Genomic DNA, 20,885 nt, shown 5'->3' on the forward strand with positions numbered 1-20,885 from the left:
TCTTTCTCGTTATATTTTGAAAGGTTTTTAAATATAAAGGTTCTTAATATTTTGTTTTGTAGGCCTAGAAAAATTGCGATACATTTTTAAGCATTTAAAATTGCTTCGGGTATCCAAATACTCGTTTATTGACAGAAGGGGTGAGAATGGGAAAAATCATACCTGCCGAAGAGCTGAGCGTTCTCCATTAAATTGAAGGGTTTGTCGGGGATAACGGCACGGTCGATCAATGGCGCGTAGGCCGGCACGTATTTCGGCTTGTGGATTTTCACATGTAGCAGCCTGTCTACGTCCTGGTTGCGCAAGCAGATCGCCAGTTCGCTGTCGCTGGTGGTGGGACAGTTGAGAGCGTGAGCCACCTGAAAAACGATTTCCCCCCCCCCTCTTTTCAGCATTGAGCTCACGAGCGAAATGTGAACGCGGGGTGAACTGTCTCTGTTCCCTTCACCCTTTCCCACCCTTCTAGTGTGTCGATGTAACCCGTGTACCTATTCGGCATCGTGACGAGCGACGATACATCTTGCCGATTCGAATTCGAATCGCGACCGAAGCGATCGAAACATCGCGCCGTCATTTGCGAAACGTACCTACGTCGAGTAGAAAAATGCAATCTGAAACGATCTCTCTTTTTATTTGGAATTTTGAAATTGATTTAATTTTAATTAGAAATTTCAACAGTTCTGAATTTGAATGAATATAATTTAAAAATTTCAAAAATTTATTTTAAAAAATCTACATACTTATACATCTCTCTATATATTTCATTTTAGAAATATATATACTATTCTGCTGATTAAGCATTTAATATTGTCAAAGATCTTCTTCCTTTTGTACGACTGTAATTTTTTTTTTCGTTATACATTGAAAACATTTATGAAACTTTTAAAACATTTGATTAATTTTGTGAATGACTCGACTTAGAACTTGAAGAGCTAGGAACGCGTAGAGAATCTTTGAAATTCAGAAAATCAAGTCAATCGTTAGAATTAATGATAATAGATGTTGCGCGTAACGATTTGTCATTCCGTGAGACTGAAATCCGCGCGCATCAATCCTCATCTTTCGCCGTTTTTATTCGCGACCATTATGCATCTTTCTTTACCTGCTTGGTGATTTGCAGTGGCCCCTTCCCGATCGCGTCCGCGCTCATTGCCGATCCAGACATCAGGATGGCCCGTTTAAACAAACCTACGCCAACAAGATGGATGCCAGACAGATTAATAACTTAGCTCATTCAATGCGGTCCCAACAATTCTCAAACCTCATCGGGATTTTATATAAATTTTTCTAAATTTTTTTTTGCACCCTGAAAATTCGAAAGTTGGAAGAATCTAAACAAGATTGAAGAGGGAAAAATACATCGTGAAAAAAATTGTTTGTCCAAGCAATAACAATGCTGCATATTTATCGCTTCTCCAAACATGATCCGACAAATGATTTCGCGGAAGAAGAGGAGAACGTTGACATAAATAGATAAAACGGCTCTCGAATGTTTGAGAACCCCTCGCATGGCACGGCCAGGCATTTCTGTCTCGACGTGTAAAATATTAAGTCCGGTTATTTTTCATTGCACAATATAATTATCGGCCGGACGCGATGGCATTGTGCGCTCGACCGGAAGAGAAAAGTTTCTTCTCTCCCCCCGAGCCGCTATTGCGAAGTCGGTCGGGTGAAAAATGGTCGACGTCTTCTTTCTTGTGCTCTCTCGCTCGTTCTCGCTGACCCTGCTCGGCCAAGCACCGCCGGCTGCCCGAGAGTGCTCTCGAGAGAGTGCTGCCGCGGTGCTCGATGTGTGTGCTTCGCCGTTCGAACACGTGTTGGAGACCGGTGATTTCTAGCTCCTTGTCAAACTCTGGAAATATCGCGACGCGAGTGCTCGCTCGAGTCGAGGAAAAAAAGAGGGCGCAAACTCGAGAAAGGGATAATTGAAGGGTCGTTGACATCTGAATCTCCAGACAGTTCGATCGAATTGTCATACTTCGCGGGTTTATTTACGTTAAATACATATTAGTTCTAAACTCATCTGTCAAAGCTGGATTATTCATCTTTTCATCAATGCATGGGTAGCCGGGTATCAACTGTATGTTTTTGACAAATTGTACTATGACAATTTTTTTTATAACAATTGTTAGACATTGAACTATTATATATTAAAATTATCAAAACCTAAGAAAACAAATCTAGACGAGCAATGTGGGATAAAAATTTCCCCGACACATCTTTAAAGCTGCTTCGGGTATCAGTTTATTGACAGAAGAATTAATCGTGCTAATTCCGTAGTTCCTTTATGATCGATGACCCATTCGTTGCAACACACATCAGAATGTCGTCTCGATCGTATGCGGCGTATTGTGTTTAATGCAAGAGCACGTATGCGTATCTCTCCCGCCCTGATTCCTCCAATTAATCCCGCGATTATCTCCGGTCGAGTCGGAAATCGCGATCTCTATATGCGATCACCGTACGCTCTTATGACTACGGATAATGTTTCCAATTACAGCGAGGGGAGGGATTAGCACGGATTGCATATCGTTCCCTTTTGATTCTCGCGAGCGGGTACATCGTTGCGCGAGTGCACGTTCGAGATTCTTTTTTTTTTCCCCCAAAAAAAAACGATCGGCGGAAATTGGCAAGGGTCGACGGACGATGGCACAAAAAAAATTGGAAATGAATAGTGGAAAGTGCTTTGAGAAATGAAGAGAACTTTGTAGAATTATATAGCAAGGGAGAAACGATTAACCCTTCTGTCAATAATTTTTCATCAATCATATATTCAAGTATCAATTGCGACAATTTTTTTATAGCAGCTGCTGGGCATCAAACATTCTTTCCTGTTAAATGTTAGATTTCCAAATTTCATTGACAGAAGATTCAAGAATTGTAGGCGTAGTATTATAGTAAAAAAAACCGCTGGTCTTTTCTTTACCTTTCTTGTTGGCGACCGGACTAATTAGAAGTAAATTAGCAAAGATGGCTCCGGTTCCGTGACCGATCAAAGTGACTCTGTTAAAATCACCGCCGAATTCAGCGATGTTCTCTCTAAGCCAAAGCAATGCCGCTATTTGATCCAATAATCCGAAATTGCTTGCTGTGTCGTCTCTAATTCCAGGCCTCAGAAACCCTACAATGAAAATTTCACGATTATTAACAAAATTAAGGAAATAGTTGTAAGGACAAATTGATTCTTCTTCAAATATTAAAAATAATTTCCTCTAGAAATCATACATTCTTGAGATTCCAGAACAATTGTTTTATTGTTTCAATAATTTTATTAATTATATTATTTTTATAATTTTAAATCTCAAGAATTTAAATTATAAAAATTTAGACGAGCAATAAGAATTTCCTCGAATTAACTCAAAATCTACAAAATTAAGAAAGACATGTAAATCATATAAGGAACGTGATGTTCAAATTCTAACGATATAAAATCTGTTATCTTACACAAAATTAGCATCTTGTAACGTCAATTATATTCAACCATGTAAAAGTGTGCAGTTTCCGAGAAAGAAAGAGACGCCTCTCTTGCTTTCGTTTCTTATCGGGGGAATCCCCGAATAACCAGATGAAGGAGAGAGATTTTTAGATTTCAAGAGATCCCCGGAGACTCTCCTCTTCCCTCTCTCGCGTGTACATTTGGCGTCCCAATTAATTAGCTCCACGGAGATGCGAAATTCTCCCCTCTCGTGCTTAAACATGAAGCACTTTCGCGCTGTAACGCGATCGCTCGCCGGGGCTCTTTTTGCTCGAGGGCCGACTTCGCGCGCTCGGGACCATATTTTTCCCCTGTTTTGCGCACAGGGCGGACATCACGGCGTGGGCAGGGGGGTGTAGGTTGGGGGGGACGAGGGGGGGTCGAAGTTATCCGCAGGCTCCTCACGGGGCTAACTCCGGACAGCCCCAGAGAGCGGGGGGTCGGGGGTTACTAAGCGCTTCCCCAGCACTTTAACCTAATTTATGATTATGGTTTCGCGTCCGCCTCTTTTTTTCTCCGCCGCGGAACCACTCCACTTACCGGATATACCGAATGTATAGTACCCGCTCCTCTCCGAGCCCCCCCCCCTTTCCCTTCGTCCATTTGCATCGCGCCCCGTCGCTGTCATCTCGCGAGAAGAGATTGTCGGAATTTCGCTGTTAACCTCCTCCCCCGCCCTCAAAACGAGCATTGTACGTACACGACAATTTCGGATGGCACTTTTTAACGGACTTTCTGAATAATGACGCTTTCGCATGACCGCTGCTCTCGTGCAACGAAATATACTGTTACTCCATCGGTTACCTTCTTTTTTTTTAACAATGAGAGAGAGAGAGAGAGAGAAAAGTGCATACAATGCATGGAATAATTTAATGTTTTTTTGTATCATACCAGAAAAAGTGCCGCAATCTAGCCAAACCTCATTGCTGTTGAATCGCTCGTATGAATATTTTGTTTCGCACAGCTGTTTCGCTGTGAGCGATCCGCGAAAATTTCATTCGTCAGAGGATTCGATTGTTATCCCTCTACTCTTGACTTCGCGAATGGTTTTATTTGGCGATTAAATTGAGCCGTCGTTTTTACACTTGCGGTGACGTGATAAGTCGCCCGTCCTGTGTATCGTGTAGCGGCGAAATTTTCTTTGAGAGGGCGAGCTGTATATATACATTGTATATACGATATTGAAAAGCTCGGGGCGATAAAAATTTAGATAAGAAGTTTGCGTGGCAGGCGAGGCGAGGCAAGGCAAGCAGCCTTGGCAAACGACGAGCCGTAACGAAGTTATTTATACGGCGGAACAGTAAAAGTATATTAGGCGTTAGTATTTTTCTGCACGATGTGCATCGATCGATTCCGGCATCCTATGCGCTTTACTAGATGCGGAATTTAAGAGGACGATAAGAAAAAGATGCAAACCCCTACCTCGCCGAACCGACAAGTCTCTTTTAGAGATCTTTTTTTCTTTATAAATCTATACTTCCTCTTACCTAAGATGCCGAGTCGAAAATTAATTGTAACGAAAACAACGTTGCCGTAAGCTGCCAATATAGTGCCATCGTAAGGATTGCCGCTGTTCCATTCGAAGCTCTCGCCATGAATGAACACCATGACTGGGTATTTTCTCAGATTTCTTTGGCCTGAAACAAGAGAAGCGAATTAAACATTTATAAATTTTTTATATTATATATTTTATACATATATTATATATTATATATATTTTATATATTTAATTATATTTTAATTTGTTATATACATATAATAAATTAAATTATAATTAAATATAATTAAACATATATATTTTATATATTAACAGACAAATGCTATATTATTTTAGTTAATAATTTTTTGGCTGAACAAATAATTGCAGCCTTTCTCTCTTAAGATGCTCTTATAGGGCAATTGGAAAACACGAGTAAGGATAAAGTTTCCCTTGAAACATTCTTCTTCGGCTGTCGTCAATATCTCTTGCCCTCTGCAGACATGGTAATTTTTTAATTGTATTTAAGAAGCTTTTTGCGCGCGAGGTCTCCTGGAGGAGACGCTCCTTTCGTGGAGGGACCTCTGATTTACATCGGACGAAAAATTATCGCCAGAGTTTGTTCGCGAGAATGGAAGCATGGGATTAGTCCCCGAAATTTATATCGTTCCTCTTGCGAACTATTCACACGGAGAGAGTTTTCGATATTACGGCAACTATAAATTCTTCTCCGCCCCCCATCCATCGAGCCACGTAGTTTCCTTTTAGCGATCCGCAAATTAGACTAGGACGACGGCCTTCTCCGGAAGAGAGAGAGAGAGAGAGAGAGAGAGAGAGAGAGAGAGAGAGAGAGAGAGAGACTTATCGGAAAATCCGTTCCAAACTTTCTGCTGACACTTGAATATCGAACTTGTCACTGTGCGAATGTAAGTAAATCATTTCACCACCAAATATTGTAATAAAAGCATCGATAGATCAAACGCGCTGACTGTATAACTTTGTTGATAAGTGTATTTACACAAGTTTTATATTATTCTAGTCGTTTATTAAAATTTTGTGCTTTTGTTGAAATCAATATTTATTTAAAACCGAATGGAGCTATCGTAAAACTCGATTTATTTCTGCGATAATTGTGTTGGGTTTTCAGTTTTCTTTTTTTACAATAAATATATTTGAAAAGTAGAGAGAGAGAGAGACTTCTTTAGTTTCTGAATGAGATAAAACAATATGAAGGATCAAGGAGGGATACAAATATCGTTTGCATTGGCAAGCGACATCGGGAATGAAACGATGGAGATTTCATCCCTTGGCGGCTTCGAGAGAGGCGGCGATCTAAAAACTCATTTAGCCGCGAAGCTTATCCCCGAGATTTAATTAACGGTTTCAATTATCACAGGCGGCCGTTCGTCCAACTAACGTATCTCCTATTTCCTCCAAAGAGCCTCGATAGGATGGCTGGCGTGCACTCGATACATCCCGATAAATCAAGACACTCGATCGTGACATTCTCTCTACCGAATTTTCTTGCTTCTCTTCTGACAACGACAACCCGGCCCATATTTCTCACCCGACGCAAGTATCGATTCATCGATACACTTAGGAATTTCTCTATACTTTTCTCTGAATTTTTTTCAATTTATATGCCCGGTTAATTTAATGGTTATTCTCCGGAGTGTACAAAGGCAACTTAAAAAGAATGAGGAAGAAGATCTGAAACAACAAATTTTTTATTAAATTGATGATTGTGTACTCTTACATTTTTGATTCGCCAAAACAATTTCAGTAATTAAATTTATCTTTAAAAATTGATAAATGTGTATCTAAAGTATGTAAAAAAAGAAATATTTTATAATAACAATAATAAAATTTAATCTGTTACGGAGTTATGTGTATACGCGTTTAATTGATAAAAAAATTACTAATTTTATGGCGAGAGAACATATGATTTATTCTTGCGTGTCTCATGAAATTATTATATTATCAATCTCGTCTTTTCACTTTTCTTAGCTAAGCCTGAGCTAAAAAAAAAAGACGTGCTTTTTTTATAAGAAGAATTTATATATCGAAGTTTGTTGATATTTATAGGGATATTACACAGGTGATATTGTAAGTGATTAAAAAATTACTAATTTTATGGCGAGAAACATGATTTATTTTTGCGTGTCTCTAATAATTATTATCAATCTCGTCTTTTCACTTTTCTTAGCAAAGCTAAAAAAAGACGTACTTTCTTTTATAAAAGGAATTTATATTAAGGTTCATTGATATTTACAAGGATATTACGCAGGCGACATTGTAATTAATTGTTTAAAAAAATTACTAATTTTATAGCGAGAAACATGATTTATTTTTGCGTGTCTCCACTAATTATTATATTATCAATCTCGTCTTTTCACTTATCTTAGCTAAGCCTGAGCGAAAAAAAAAAAAGATGTGATTCTTTAGACGAGGAATTTACATCGAAATCCATGATACTTAGGAAAAGCAGGCTACATTGTAACGGGGGCGAATGTTCTGTCTCATTTCTCCTTTACGAGAAGAGCGCATCGCGATTGTGGTTGCCGCGCAATCGCGTCCACGCTTGTGTGTCTGTCCGCCGGGCCCTATACATCACGGCCGATCCCGAGGCCGGAACAAGTGCCCGGGAGGACAAGAGAAAGCGACGGGGACACGCGATCGCTGCGAAATTTACATGAAAATTGAAAGGCGGATCGATCGATGCGCTCTGCATAAAATTGATGTATCGCGAATCAGGCGAGGAGATATTTTCATCCCGCGTCACGTGACTCGCGCGCGTGCAACGTCGCCTCATAAATCACCTCGCGTGAATCTATATCCTAATAAGAAAAAAAGAAAAGTCGTACCCCCCTCCGTCCGAGGGACGGCGTATTTTCGCTATAAAAAAAAACAAACACGCTCGTAACTCGCTCGAAAACGTTTAAGACCGCCGATATGAAAATACATTCCCGTTCGCCCTGAATGTGCACCGTGGTGACTTATTACGAAGCCAGATACGGGATCACGGATATACAAATGTGGGAAATGATTAACGCGAATTTAATATCATGGCATTGCAAATGTTGTTTGAGAGAGATATGAAGGATTAATTAGAGAGATGGAAGGACCAAATGGCGCGTTTCAAGTTTGCGATAATATGCGTATCAATGAGCTAATTGATATCCTTAATGAAACTTCATGAAGCCAATGTTTTGTTCAAGATTTGTAACGGGAGAGACTGATCAGTAGGGAAAGAATCGAGTTCAATATGTACTTAAAAATTCAAGTCGAATTCAATAAACAAGTTTCTTTTTTTAGGGTTCGAATAGTACTCATAAAAAATATTATTTTCATACCTTGTACTTGCGAAGTAATCAAATTTTAGATTGAGTACCTGCAAGATAGTACTTGTAAGTACTTTCTATCGAGAAATCGAACCTTTTACAAGTAGTACTCGAACTCTAAGATACAAAATCTATTTATGATACTTTTGCTACACATCCACACACCTATCCCAACCACCCATTCACCCTTTACAATTTCTCATAAAAGTACTCATAAATGATTCGAATATCCAGGATCGAATGTACTTGGAAGTACTGCTTTTGTTCTTCGATATACTTATGGGTTTGAACCTAACTTATCTCGTCAAGGTCGAGTCTACTTGAGACAAGATTGAGTCTACTGTCTTTTCTTTTTCGAAGTAACCATAGAGAGTTCGAAAGCACAAATTCGAGCCTACTTGTAAGACGCTTAATCCCATCGCTACTGATGAGTAGTACGGACAAATCAATTCTCAATGTACGAACGTCGTCTACCTCGCGCTGCATAATCAGTTTTATCGACGTGTCGCTTCTGGCCGGGACTGGAAATAAATATTTACGAGCCATCGTGGAAAGCATCGGTCTCGTAACTCACGGAGAGCCGTCGACCTTCTTCCAGTCGGTTCGCATGCTCGTGTAAATAATGGATTTACAGCCCTTTTACGGCGTCTCCATATGCCCGGAGAAACCGGTTGACGCGCGAGCGAGCGCCGCATCGATAATGGCGCTGTAAATCAACGAAAATCTCCCTAAAGATCGACCCTAAAGATGGCTTCCTCTCTCCCACTTTCCTCCCTCTTTCTCCTGTACTCGTGGTTGTAACACGGTAACAGCTTCTTTCGCAAGAGCAAGGAGGCAAGGGGATGGAGAGCCACCTCCCTCGTACACCGAGGGTGGAAAACACACCAGCCTTCGCCATCTTGTGAAGCTCGCAGGAAACTAAGCGACACCATCGCTTGCTACAACCCTGTGTAGATGTCGGCACGGATATTGTTTCGCTCGGGGGTGGAAATTGTTGTATCACGTACATATAGGTACATATAAAGTGCGTAACCTCGCGAATCAATACCCTCGAACCCGCGAAAATCCGCCATCTATAAGTATCTTTTATAGACAAGAATAACTTACTTATTTTATTTTTCCATTAAACTTTATTTAATATTAATCCTTCATTCCAGCACTGAGAACTTGACTCATTGTTAAAATGTTTAATATCGAGTAACACAAGAGAAAAGTAAAACTGGAGTCCAGATGAAAAAAAATGCAAGAGAAAAGATGATTTTGATTGAACCTTTCTATTAATGAATGGATACCCTGGTACCCAAAGGAACTTTAGAAATGTGTCGAAATTTTTTCTTTGCTCGAAACAAAATACAATTGGTACCCGGGTATGCATACGTTTATGAAGGGGTGAAAACTTATGCATTGACAGAAGGGTTCAAATGAAGCGTCTTAACAGCAAGAACGGAAGGAAAGCTCGACTGGGAAGCTCTTATCTCGGGGTTTGCCTCGGGGATGATAGAGCGAAGCGTTTCACACTCACGCGAGTTATTTTTCCATCCGGCTTTTCGGCGAGCGCATCGCACTCATTTTCGGTCAGGGGATTCCCGCGAAGCGATATACCCCGTCTGGCTCAAGGAAAGTGCGGAGTCGTGTCGGGGGTTTTTTGCAAAGCGGCCGTTTCGCAAAATCGCGCGAGCTGCCGGCTGAACGGCGGAAATTGGAGGAACGACGGAACATGTACCAACCGCGAACGCCTCTCTGAATTCTCTGTCTCTCTTCCTTTCTCTAGTTCTCTTTCTCTCTCGCTTTATCCCCGAGGTAAACCCGAGACGAGAGCTTCCTGGCTATCGCCTTGTTGCGCTTGATTCCATTGATCTCAATCCGTTGCTCGTCCGATTACGGTATTGTATTATTTAAAGAGAACGGAAAGCAACAACATGACAGCGATTGCCGGAAATATGAATCGACCTACAACGGAATCTTATAAATTCCATGAATGTTGAAACATTGCAATTTCATATAATGTACTTGTTAAGAACTATTATTATTAAAAATAATTATTAAAATATTGTATTGGAGAAATATAATTTAGTGACAGTTTTAAAAAGAAGAAGTATTATTATCTCTTTCATCTTTCTAGATAAATTATTTGTTCGTTTCTACATCTGCTGCAGATCAATTAGAAATTTTTACAAAGTATAAATTTATTTGTTACAAAATTTAATATCTACAGATTTATTCGTTACAATATTGTTTCCTTATTAAAAAATGGGAGAACACACTTATCTATCGTACTTGCTGTAAAAGAGAGAATAAGTCTCTCTCTTATTTATCAAGCTTGGAAATCTCAGATGCTGTTAAAATTCGTCGTACCTAAATCCTCGGAGCCATTAAAGTGTTAAATCCTGCAATTAGTGAGATTTCGCGCTCTTTCCGGGGTTTTCAAGGAGCCACCGTGAGAGATCCTAGTGTTCGATACCGAGTGTTCGTATACGCAGTGTTCCAGATACACGGCTTGGCAAAGCCATTATCGTATACGATGTTATTCAATCCGTAGTACACACAGTGTCCCAATGTACATGCGAGACATCTGGAGCAGATGGAAACGATGACCCCCTCCCCCTCGTACTTCCCTTTTATGTGTGCTACTCCACCATAAACGCGCGCGTTTATAGATTCTCGTAATGTATTTGATTTGAAAATTCCTGGATTTTTCTTCTTCCTTCCCTGATCCTTCTGTCAATGCATTTTTTAAATAATTTAATAATTTAATTTAATTTAATAATTTTTTCATCAATGTATGGATACCGTTTATTGACTGAAGAGTTAACATCTTTTGTAATCTGCTTTCACTTCGTTTCGAGAAAGTTGTTCCAGCAGAATATATTTACTTTTTAAATGAACGACACCTCTATAAGAAAATCGAAACGTCAATTTTAATTATGCAGATGAAAAGGATAATCGATATTACTTACTCGACATCTAAAAAAGTTTTTCGATTAAAGTAAATCTCCATCTATCGTACATATATAATTTCCCAGTAGACTGTCTCATTTATTTCTCAAAAAAACACAATTCCATTTAACAGGCTTCGAAGATCCCCTTATTTGTTTCGTACGCTCAGTCGTAATTAGTACTTGTTGTCGCGACCGAGATACTTTGCTTTTGGCAGCCCTTCGGGGCGAAATTTTTCTATCTACATTCGCGATATAACAGTACGCGGACATAGGGCGGCGAATAATGGAGCTGATGAAAAGAAAATAAGCAGGGGGGAATATTCATGCGCGTCTTCGCGGTGTGTTGAGTACCGAAAAATGAGGAAGGATGGAAGAGGGACGGAAGATACATTCCTATTCGCGATATACATCCCTCTCTCCACTCGTGTTCCTTCCACTCTCTCGATTCTTTCCATCTCCATTTTATCGCGTTCTGAGATTGCACGCGGAGAATAATATGGCCGTCTATATTTCAAACAGCGAATACATTCCCCGCTGTCCGCCAGACGCGATTGCTGAAGCTGCATGTAAGGGATAAACATCCTGAGAGACTGTTTCGTATATGCTGCTTTTTAGCACGCACACAATTATCTCGCAAACTTAGCACAGTAATTCCCGAACCGTGTGACGCGAAATTCCCCGGAGTACATTTCGGGAATAAATTAAATTGGAGTAACTGAACCGTCTAAGATGCTTCGCTTCCAACAAGTCTCGTCGATCCGAGACCCTTAATGAGATTAGATGTTCAAAAGATTCTGAATAGAAAATTTTTGTACATATTGGAGATTAAAAATTTGCGAAGAGAGTATTAATTAAATCACAGAGTTTAATAAGTATGCGTGTATATAAGATCCGTGTCGGTTCTCGTTAACTCTCCGCTGTCTTCCTTTATGAAAGGGAGTGATGCGAGAGTTGTGTTAGTCGTCCCATTCCGGCCCGATGTGACTGTCCTTTTTATCAATGTCCAAGGAATAATGGCTGGCAGTCGTTTCTCAAGGTGTGGAACATCCTAGGAGCATCCTGTTCCGACGCCATAGTCCGGAGAATTGAAGTAACGAGAAGACATCTATAAAAATGTCCGCGTCTCCCTTCCTTCAAGAGAGACGCGGACACAACAACGATTGTATTTCTCAGAGGAGATTCATGCTGTTATAATGCGAGATGAAATATACACACATTTTTCTTCCTCTCTTATACAACATTTTGTATCCTCTACTGTTGTTGCATTTTCGATAAATTCAAATTTTATACAATTACAAAATCAGCTTTTATAAGAGCCTTTTCAATGTATTATTATAATTTACAATAATTGGTTAATAATACAATAATTACAATAATAATTGGTGTTACATATTTTTGATAAATCGAAATTTTACAACAATTACAAAATCAGATGTGCGACGATGAATAATAAGCCCTTATAAAGGCATATTAACCTTTTTTACATCTGATTTTGTAATTATTGTAAAATTTGGATTTATCGAAAACAGTTATTATTGTTAGCCCTTATAATGGCGTATTAATCCTTTCATATCTATAATGCGAGATGAAATGTACACACATTTTCCTTCTTCTCTTATACAAAATCTTTTATCCTCTACTGTTGTTGCATTTTCGATAAATTCAAATTTTATACAATAATTACAAAATCAGCTTTTATAAGATCTTATTAATCTTTTTCATATCTGATTTTGTATTTACATATCAGAACATTGTCATTTATTGTTATAACTTAAAATAATTTTGACTTTTACAATAATTATAATAATAACTCTTGTTACATATTTTTGATAAATCAAAATTTTATAATAATTAAAAAATCAAATATGAAAAGGGGCTAATAAGGACTTAGCCCTTTTCATATCTGATTTTGTATATTAAAGCCTTTTTAATTTATTATTAAAGTTTATAGTAAAAAAGTGATGATACTGAGATATAGGATAAAAACCTATTACAACGCCTTATACTGGAACAAATTGCAAAAGTGCGAATTGAGAAAGAAAATAAAAAGAAAAAAAATCTGAATGCATTTTCGCACGCGTTGCATTAGTATTCGTTTTAAGTCGTGCGGTCGCGCCCCCTGATGCGACTTTTTCTCTCCCGGACTCCAGAAAGCTTTTAAACCCCGTTTTAAAAAGGACCGCTGTCCGGTTATCGTGGCTCGCGTAAATATGTCGAGACGCGACATAACCAGCCGGGGCGCGCTTCCTGTCCTAGGATAAGCCGCGCGACTCCTGGCGAAGAGTTCCGCGGGATAAGTCCCTTACGAGTCCTACGCTTCATGCATTTAAACGCGTCCCTCTAAAAGCTTTATTGCATTTAATAACGCGCTATCGTGATGACACTTGCTTCGCTTTTCGCAGCGACCGACCACCATAATTAGCTCGGATCTCTGTGATCAGTATATCTCGATTTCTTATTAAAAAAAATTGCATTTTCTCCCAATTAAGGTAAATTTATAATTTTCAATACTCGCACATATTTGAAAACATCATTTCCCATCTTTGAAGGTAATAATCAAAATTAAGGAAAGTGCAGAAAAGTATAAAGATGAAAATTGTTGATATAACATTAGCGAGATTTTATATATTTTGAAAGATTTGAATCTACACACATAATTCTCTTTCTATTGTAAAAATTTTAAAATACTTTTTTTACACTTCTATCTATATTCCACATTTATCAAATTTATATTTATTATGAATTATCGGTTTTTTTCTATATTTATTTTAGGAGCATTAAATTAGCAATAAATTAATATGTTATATATCCAAATTCGATTTCTCGTAATGGAAATGCCAAATTAATAGAATCTCGAAATGCTTATCGATGCCCGATTTACGGACAGATAATCATTTAAATTTAAAATATAGTCTGTGATTGGACAGCTTTTTTAAATTCTTACATTTCAAAAAATAACGTTTAAATAAAAAATCAAATACATACATCTATCTATATTATGAAGCTTTTTGAGAATTTTTCTGCGCGTATTTTTATAGTATTTTTTTTTTCAAAAAGAACATCCCGTATTATTATCTGCGCAATTCATAAGACTAAATAATTTATTGCTAAAAATTTAATACACTGTAATTAACAAGTTCTGTTTTTCTCTCATTTTTTTTCTCCTTTACTCGACGATGAATTGAATTCGCAAAAATGCAGTTAATTACGATCGCGCACGCACTAATTACTATAGAACAGGACGAAATAAGTGCGCGACACTTTACGTAGTAGGTAAATCGCGCGCGATGCGCACTTTATATTTTACATCGCGACGGGAAAATGCAAAAAATCACGATCATACGAAATACTCGATATATCGAAAAATGTAGTTCGGACAAATCGACAAATTCACACGACATTCGAGAGAATCGTTCGTGTAATATTTTCTGGTATTTGACTCCGCGAGGAATAATACGAGGATACATATACCAAGTATGTATGTGACAATTCCCGCTCGCTCGAGTACGAATAACAACAGAGTTACATACATACGTATGTAAACACAATGTCGCAAAAATTCCACGGCTGTTCCTTACGTGCGATGACCTTGTTATCATTCGCGCGGCGACTGTCGAACGAGTAGGAACCGTGTGTTGTGGCTCCGTGCTACCGTATTATCTCTCGCGGTACAAGTATTAGTGAACAAACTTGCGCGATCACTCCTTACAATTATATTATCCACGCGAATATAGTCACGCGACTATTCAGGAATTTTTCTTATTTTTATAGCATATATTTTATAGTATATATACGTATGTTATTATAAAATATATAGTAATAAAATCTATAATATACTATATAAATATATATAAATACTATAAATATATATATAAAATAGAAAATATTTCAATAATTTTATATATAGCATATATATTTAAAAAATTTTGCTTATCTTTATAGTATATATTTTATAGTTTAATATATGTATACACTATAATTAATAAAAATATAATTAGCAAAATTGTATCATTGAAGAATGCCAAAGCATTTCGAGTGATTTTTGCGTTCCTTTGTATCGCGTCGCGATATATGGAATACGCATATGTGTGCGATTAATCGTTGAGAGAGTGTTATGTAAATTGTCGCATAAATTGTTCTATCCTAGTGTTTAATAAATAACAAGAGAAGATCCGACAAACAAAAAGAGAAGTCCAACAAACCCAAAGAGACATCAGGCAATCAAAAAGTAAGCAATCTAACTTAATTTACATTTAATTTATATTTGTCAATTTATGATAATTAGTAAAACTAATTAAATGTAAAACAAATGTAATTGCTCGCTTCTTTGTGAAATAGAGGGTCTACTTGCCATTAATTAATACGACATTTATATTTTATACTTATTTTGAAATATGCTTGAAATATTTAATAAATACTTATTACTACGATTAACAATTAATATATTAATAATAACAATTTTATAAAATTTATATGTATATAGTATATATACATATATATAATGTTTATTATTTTTTAAAAATTAATTATTACGCATGACTAAATTTTTATATTAAGTATAATAAAATATTTTAATAATAAGTAAGCATTTTATATTATAGTATCCAAAATTGATTTCTTGTGAGGATGTCAACTCAAGATATATATATCCAAATATTATATATATGTATATACACTAGCGGATCCTGACGTCGATAATGGGGGGGGGGGGGGGGGGGTTGCAAAATTATTTTATTTAATATTTTTGGTTTCATGATTAGCTTTTATTCCAGGATCAACGACGTCGATAGCTCTTTAATGTTTGTTTTCCTTTATTTATATTTTTTAAACAAATTCAGCAAAACTGTTTCTTTTAATTTGCAAGGGGGGGGGGTTTCCCCCCAGGATCCGCCAGTATATATATACATATATGTATATGTAAGTATAAGATACACTGTAAATTATACTCATTACGCATTCAAGGAGTTAAGTGTAGATTAAGTCAGACATAGGACGAAATGATGAGATATATTGGTTGCACGAAAATAATTAGGCGAAATTCTTTATATATATATATATATATATATATATATATATATAATATATACAATATGTATGTATAAGATACACTGTAAATTATACTCATTACGCATTCAAGGAGTTAGGTATAGATTAAGTCAGACATAGGACGAAATGATGAGATAATTTCGTTGCACGAAAATATTTAGGCGAAATTCTTTGTATCTATATTATAATATATAATTATATAGATATAATATATATTATAATATATAATTATATAGATATAATATATATTATATATATATTATATAGATATAAAGAATTTCACCTAATTATTTTCGTGCAATGAAATTATCTCATCATTTCGTCGTATGTCTGACTTAATCTAAATTTAACTCCTTGAATGCGTAATGAGTATAATTTACAGTGTATCTTATACTTTTATATATATATATATATATATATATAATATTATATATATATATAAAAGTATAAGATACACTGTAAATTATACTCATTACGCATTCAAGGAGTTAAGTTTAGATTAAGTCAGACATAGGACGAATAATGAGATAATTTCATGCACAAAAATAATTAGGCGAAATTCTTTACATCTATATAATATAAACAATATGTATGTATAAGATACACTGTAAATTATACTCATTACGCAGTCAAGGAGTTAAGTTTAGATTAAGTCAGACATACGACGAAATGGTGATAATTTCGTTGTACGAAAATAATTAGGCAAAATTCTTTGTATCTATATAATATATATTATATAGATATAATATTATATTATATAGATATAATATATATTATATAGATATAACATATATTATATATATATATATATATATATTATATAAATATAAAGAATTTCACCTAATTATTTTCGTGCAATGAAATTATCTCATCATTTCGTCCTATGTCTGACTTAATCTATACTTAACTCCTTGAATGCGTAATGAATATAATTTACAGTGTATCATATACTTATATATATATACACTAGCGGATCCTGACGTCGATAGCTCTTTAATGTTTGTTTTTCTTTATTTATATTTTTTAAACAAATTCAGCAAAACTGTTTCTTTTAATTTGCAAGGGGGGGTTTTAAACCCCCCCTCCCCCTCCATAATCCGCCAGTGTGTATATATATATGTATATATATATATATATATATAATGCCATATAATTCAGAAACCTACTAGAACTTTATGGAATATTATATTTCGATTTGCGGTAGTCTCTCGCATGAAGTTTCCCATGGCGCATTATAATTCGGCTTTGCAATAATCATGAAGTTGTCGGGCAACATTACAATTTCGATCTGCAATAATCATGAAGCTTCCCTCGAAATCAAGCAAGTTCGGTTGGAAATTTGGCCGAATGTTCGCGAATCCGCCTCCTCTGATCGTTACTGCGTACCTGCCACAGTGCAGCGTACAAGTCGCAGTTTACCCCACGGGCTACGCACATAATTTATCGCGGAGAAACTAGCGACGGGATGACGGAAAGGGTTGGTGATGGGGGTGAGGAAAAGGGAAGGCTGCGCGACCGGGATAGAGTTGGCAATTTGAAACGCGAGAGGAAGAGAGAGAGAGAATGAGAAGGGGTTGAAGGGGGTGAAACTGTACCACATATATATCCCCCGTGTCCCCGCTGTTTGTATTTCTATTGCGGCGAGTGCAGTATAGCCTCGAGCGTCGTTTTCCGAAATTACGACACGATACCGTTACATCCGTTTGAGCGATGTACCGCGGCACGTCAATCGTTATACATTCTCCGCTATAATCGATCGACCGCACTTCCGGTCAAATGCATCACCCGTCTAGACGACGACGTGGAAGCAACCGCCGTGAATCCGCTGCGGTTTTTGCTGGCGGTTGGCTACGTGTAAATTTTATGTTTCCCGATATTCGAGACTATATCCCTTTCGAAAACTTGTATATTTAGAATATTGGCATTTTATTTATTTATATTTTAAATGTAAATTTAAAATTCACAAGCTTCCAATCGCAAGTTTTTCAATCAATTTGGATTGTTAATATTCTAAGCCTCGTTTATATTAAATTAAATATTAAATATTAAAAATATTTAATTATATTTAATTAATATATTTGATTGATATATTTAGTAATTGATAATAAATATAAGATTATATTTCATTATTTGTTAATTACTATACCTTTTCGGAGACTTGTATGTATATTTAGAATATTTGAGTTCTTTTTTTTTAATGTGGAAATTTGCAAGTTTTGCAAGTTTTTTTAATCAATTTGGATCTTTAATATTCCAAGTCTAGTTAATATTAAATTAATCGATATATTTAATTAATAAATATTAATAAGATTAATATATTTAATTACATGTTAATTACTATTTTTCAAATTTTATTTATAATCTAAGATTTACGATTTACAAAATTAATTTAAACTTAATGATTTTTTATCCTTAATGAGTCTTTAATAGGTCACATAAACACTTTCCTGTATATGTATTTAAAATACTGGGGCTTTCACTTCTTCGTTTGAATAACTTTGAAGGCTTTGGAAAAGCTCGAACTAAAACTCATCGATTTCCATGTGGAAATTCCTCTCTCCCTTTGCAGTTTTAGCCCGCGATTTACAGTTAAATTACCGGAACATTCTGTATTACAAAATCAGTTTCTCACTACTACTAAAAAGACTCTCATTTCCGCGTATTTATTACACTTTACATTTATAATGCTTACGCATTAATTCCGGGAATGCATTCTCCCGCATATGCATATTGCTGTATATATCTCGGAGCATTCCGTGGAGATTCCTCGCACTCGGGACTCGTCATGAGTATCGCGCGCGCATTCCTCGCACAAAAGTCGTTACATCGTTATACGCCCTCGCATTCAGCCTCGCGTTGTATCTCCCTTTTTCCCCTTGTACCCACCACCGCCGGGAGCCACCCTCCGGCCATTTACATTTACTCGTAGCCAGAATTGTGCGCCGGAGCGTGCCGGAGCGGCTCCGAAAACCCGTACGTACGCGAACGCAAACATTCGTCTACCTACCTTTGAATTTTAGGACTTTGAATGCGCCGATTCTCTCTCGATTCTCAGAACTTTCGAGATTTTTTCGAATTTTCTTTTTTTTTTCGAAAACCCTCTGTGTGATTTAAAATTTTTCAAACGTCAACCTTTATTACATCAATCTTGAAGTTGGATTTTTTTTAAGTTGGAGAATTTTACGAGTTGAAAATTAATATATAAAAGTGATAGAAAATATTTATATTCATTATTTTCGAAATATACGAGTTTTATTCTTCCGCTCATTTTTCTTTGACTATTTTTCCGGAAACTCTCTGTGATTTTAGATTCTTCAAACATCAACGATTATTACAATCTTGAAGTTGGATTTCTTTTTTAAATAAGTTGGAAAATTCTACGAGTTAAAAATTATTATATAAAAATGATGAAAGAAATATTTATATTCTTTTCTTTTAATTCTATACTTTTGAAATATACGAGACTTTTAAGATTTATTATCTTTTGCCTATTTTTCTGTAATTTCTTAATTTTTTTGAAAACTCTCTGTGACTTTAGATTCAAACATCAATTATTACATTAATCTTGAAATTGGACTTGTTTCTTAATATACGTTGAAGAATTTTATGAATTAAAAATATTTATATAAAAACGATACACTATATAAAAGAAATACTTATTTAAATTTTAACGAGCTAGAAAGAGGCAGAATTGTAGTACATCAGTTTCAAAGAAAATGAATTTTTCGTTGAAACTGATTAGTTGTGCACAGTGCAGAATTTTTTTTTGTTACGATGCCAAGTAGTTAAATTAAATCTCAATTCGAGATTTCTCGAGAAAAATTCGAAATTAGAAAAAAAAATCCGGAAAAATTAATTTTCCCTAAAACTCACCAATTCTAAATTTTTGAAATACGAGATCTTCAAGGTTTATTATCTTTCGCTCATTTTTCCGTTATTTTTTTATTTTTTTCGGAAAATTTATGTGACTTTTGATTCTTTAAATATCAACAATTATTATAATTATTATTAATTATTACACTCTTGAACCTTTTATTTATATACGTTGGAGAATTTTACGAGTTAAAAGTTATTATATAAAAGCGACAAGAGAAATATTTATAACTTATATTCCATTCTTTCGAAATTTCAAATTCTTGAAATATACGAGATCTTTCAGGTTTATTATTATCTTTCGCTCACATTTTTCCGTAATTTTAAATATGTTAATTTTCAATTCACGGAGTTCGAGACAATTCTCGCTTTACACGGTTCCAAATTGAAATCCGATTCATCGGTAAGATAATATAACCGTATGTAATATAATCTAAATCCCGCGAGAGAGATGAAAATCACGCATGTTTCCTAGATTCGTCGATTCTTCCAATTAACACGGTCAAAAATGCATATATCGATTTGTCGCCGACCTGATTGCGCGCTTGGCCTGAGGCCATTATAAATGAGGGCACGTTATGACTTTTTATCGTTGTTCCCGCTGTGCTTGGTACCAGATTCCGACGATTATATCTCAAAATACCTCATCGAAACGATATATGAAATATCGCGCGGATACCGTGGCGGATCAATGGTCCCGATGGCAAAAGGCGTCGCGATATATCACGCAAAAT

At 36.1% G+C, this 20,885-nt stretch overlaps 1 protein-coding gene across 5 annotated transcripts in view; it reads right to left on the minus strand.

Annotated features, from left to right (window-relative positions):
- Positions 1 to 20,885, minus strand: part of LOC145945686 (uncharacterized) — a 61,247-nt gene that overhangs the window by 15,478 nt on the left and 24,884 nt on the right. For all 5 annotated transcript variants that reach the window (XM_083054790.1, XM_083054788.1, XM_083054787.1 and 2 more), the window contains exons 4-7: positions 4,963 to 5,112; positions 2,927 to 3,121; positions 1,103 to 1,188; positions 163 to 359 (exon numbers count right to left, since the gene is read on the minus strand). In XM_083054790.1, the coding sequence (XP_082910916.1) occupies positions 163 to 359; positions 1,103 to 1,188; positions 2,927 to 3,121; positions 4,963 to 5,112 (628 nt within the window). The remainder of the gene's footprint in view (positions 1 to 162; positions 360 to 1,102; positions 1,189 to 2,926; positions 3,122 to 4,962; positions 5,113 to 20,885) is intronic.

Source organism: Prenolepis imparis, unplaced genomic scaffold (genome assembly GCF_030444845.1).
Source record: "Prenolepis imparis isolate NDT839.2.m4 unplaced genomic scaffold, iyPreImpa1.0 SCAF_14, whole genome shotgun sequence".
NCBI classification, from domain to species: domain Eukaryota; kingdom Metazoa; phylum Arthropoda; class Insecta; order Hymenoptera; family Formicidae; genus Prenolepis; species Prenolepis imparis.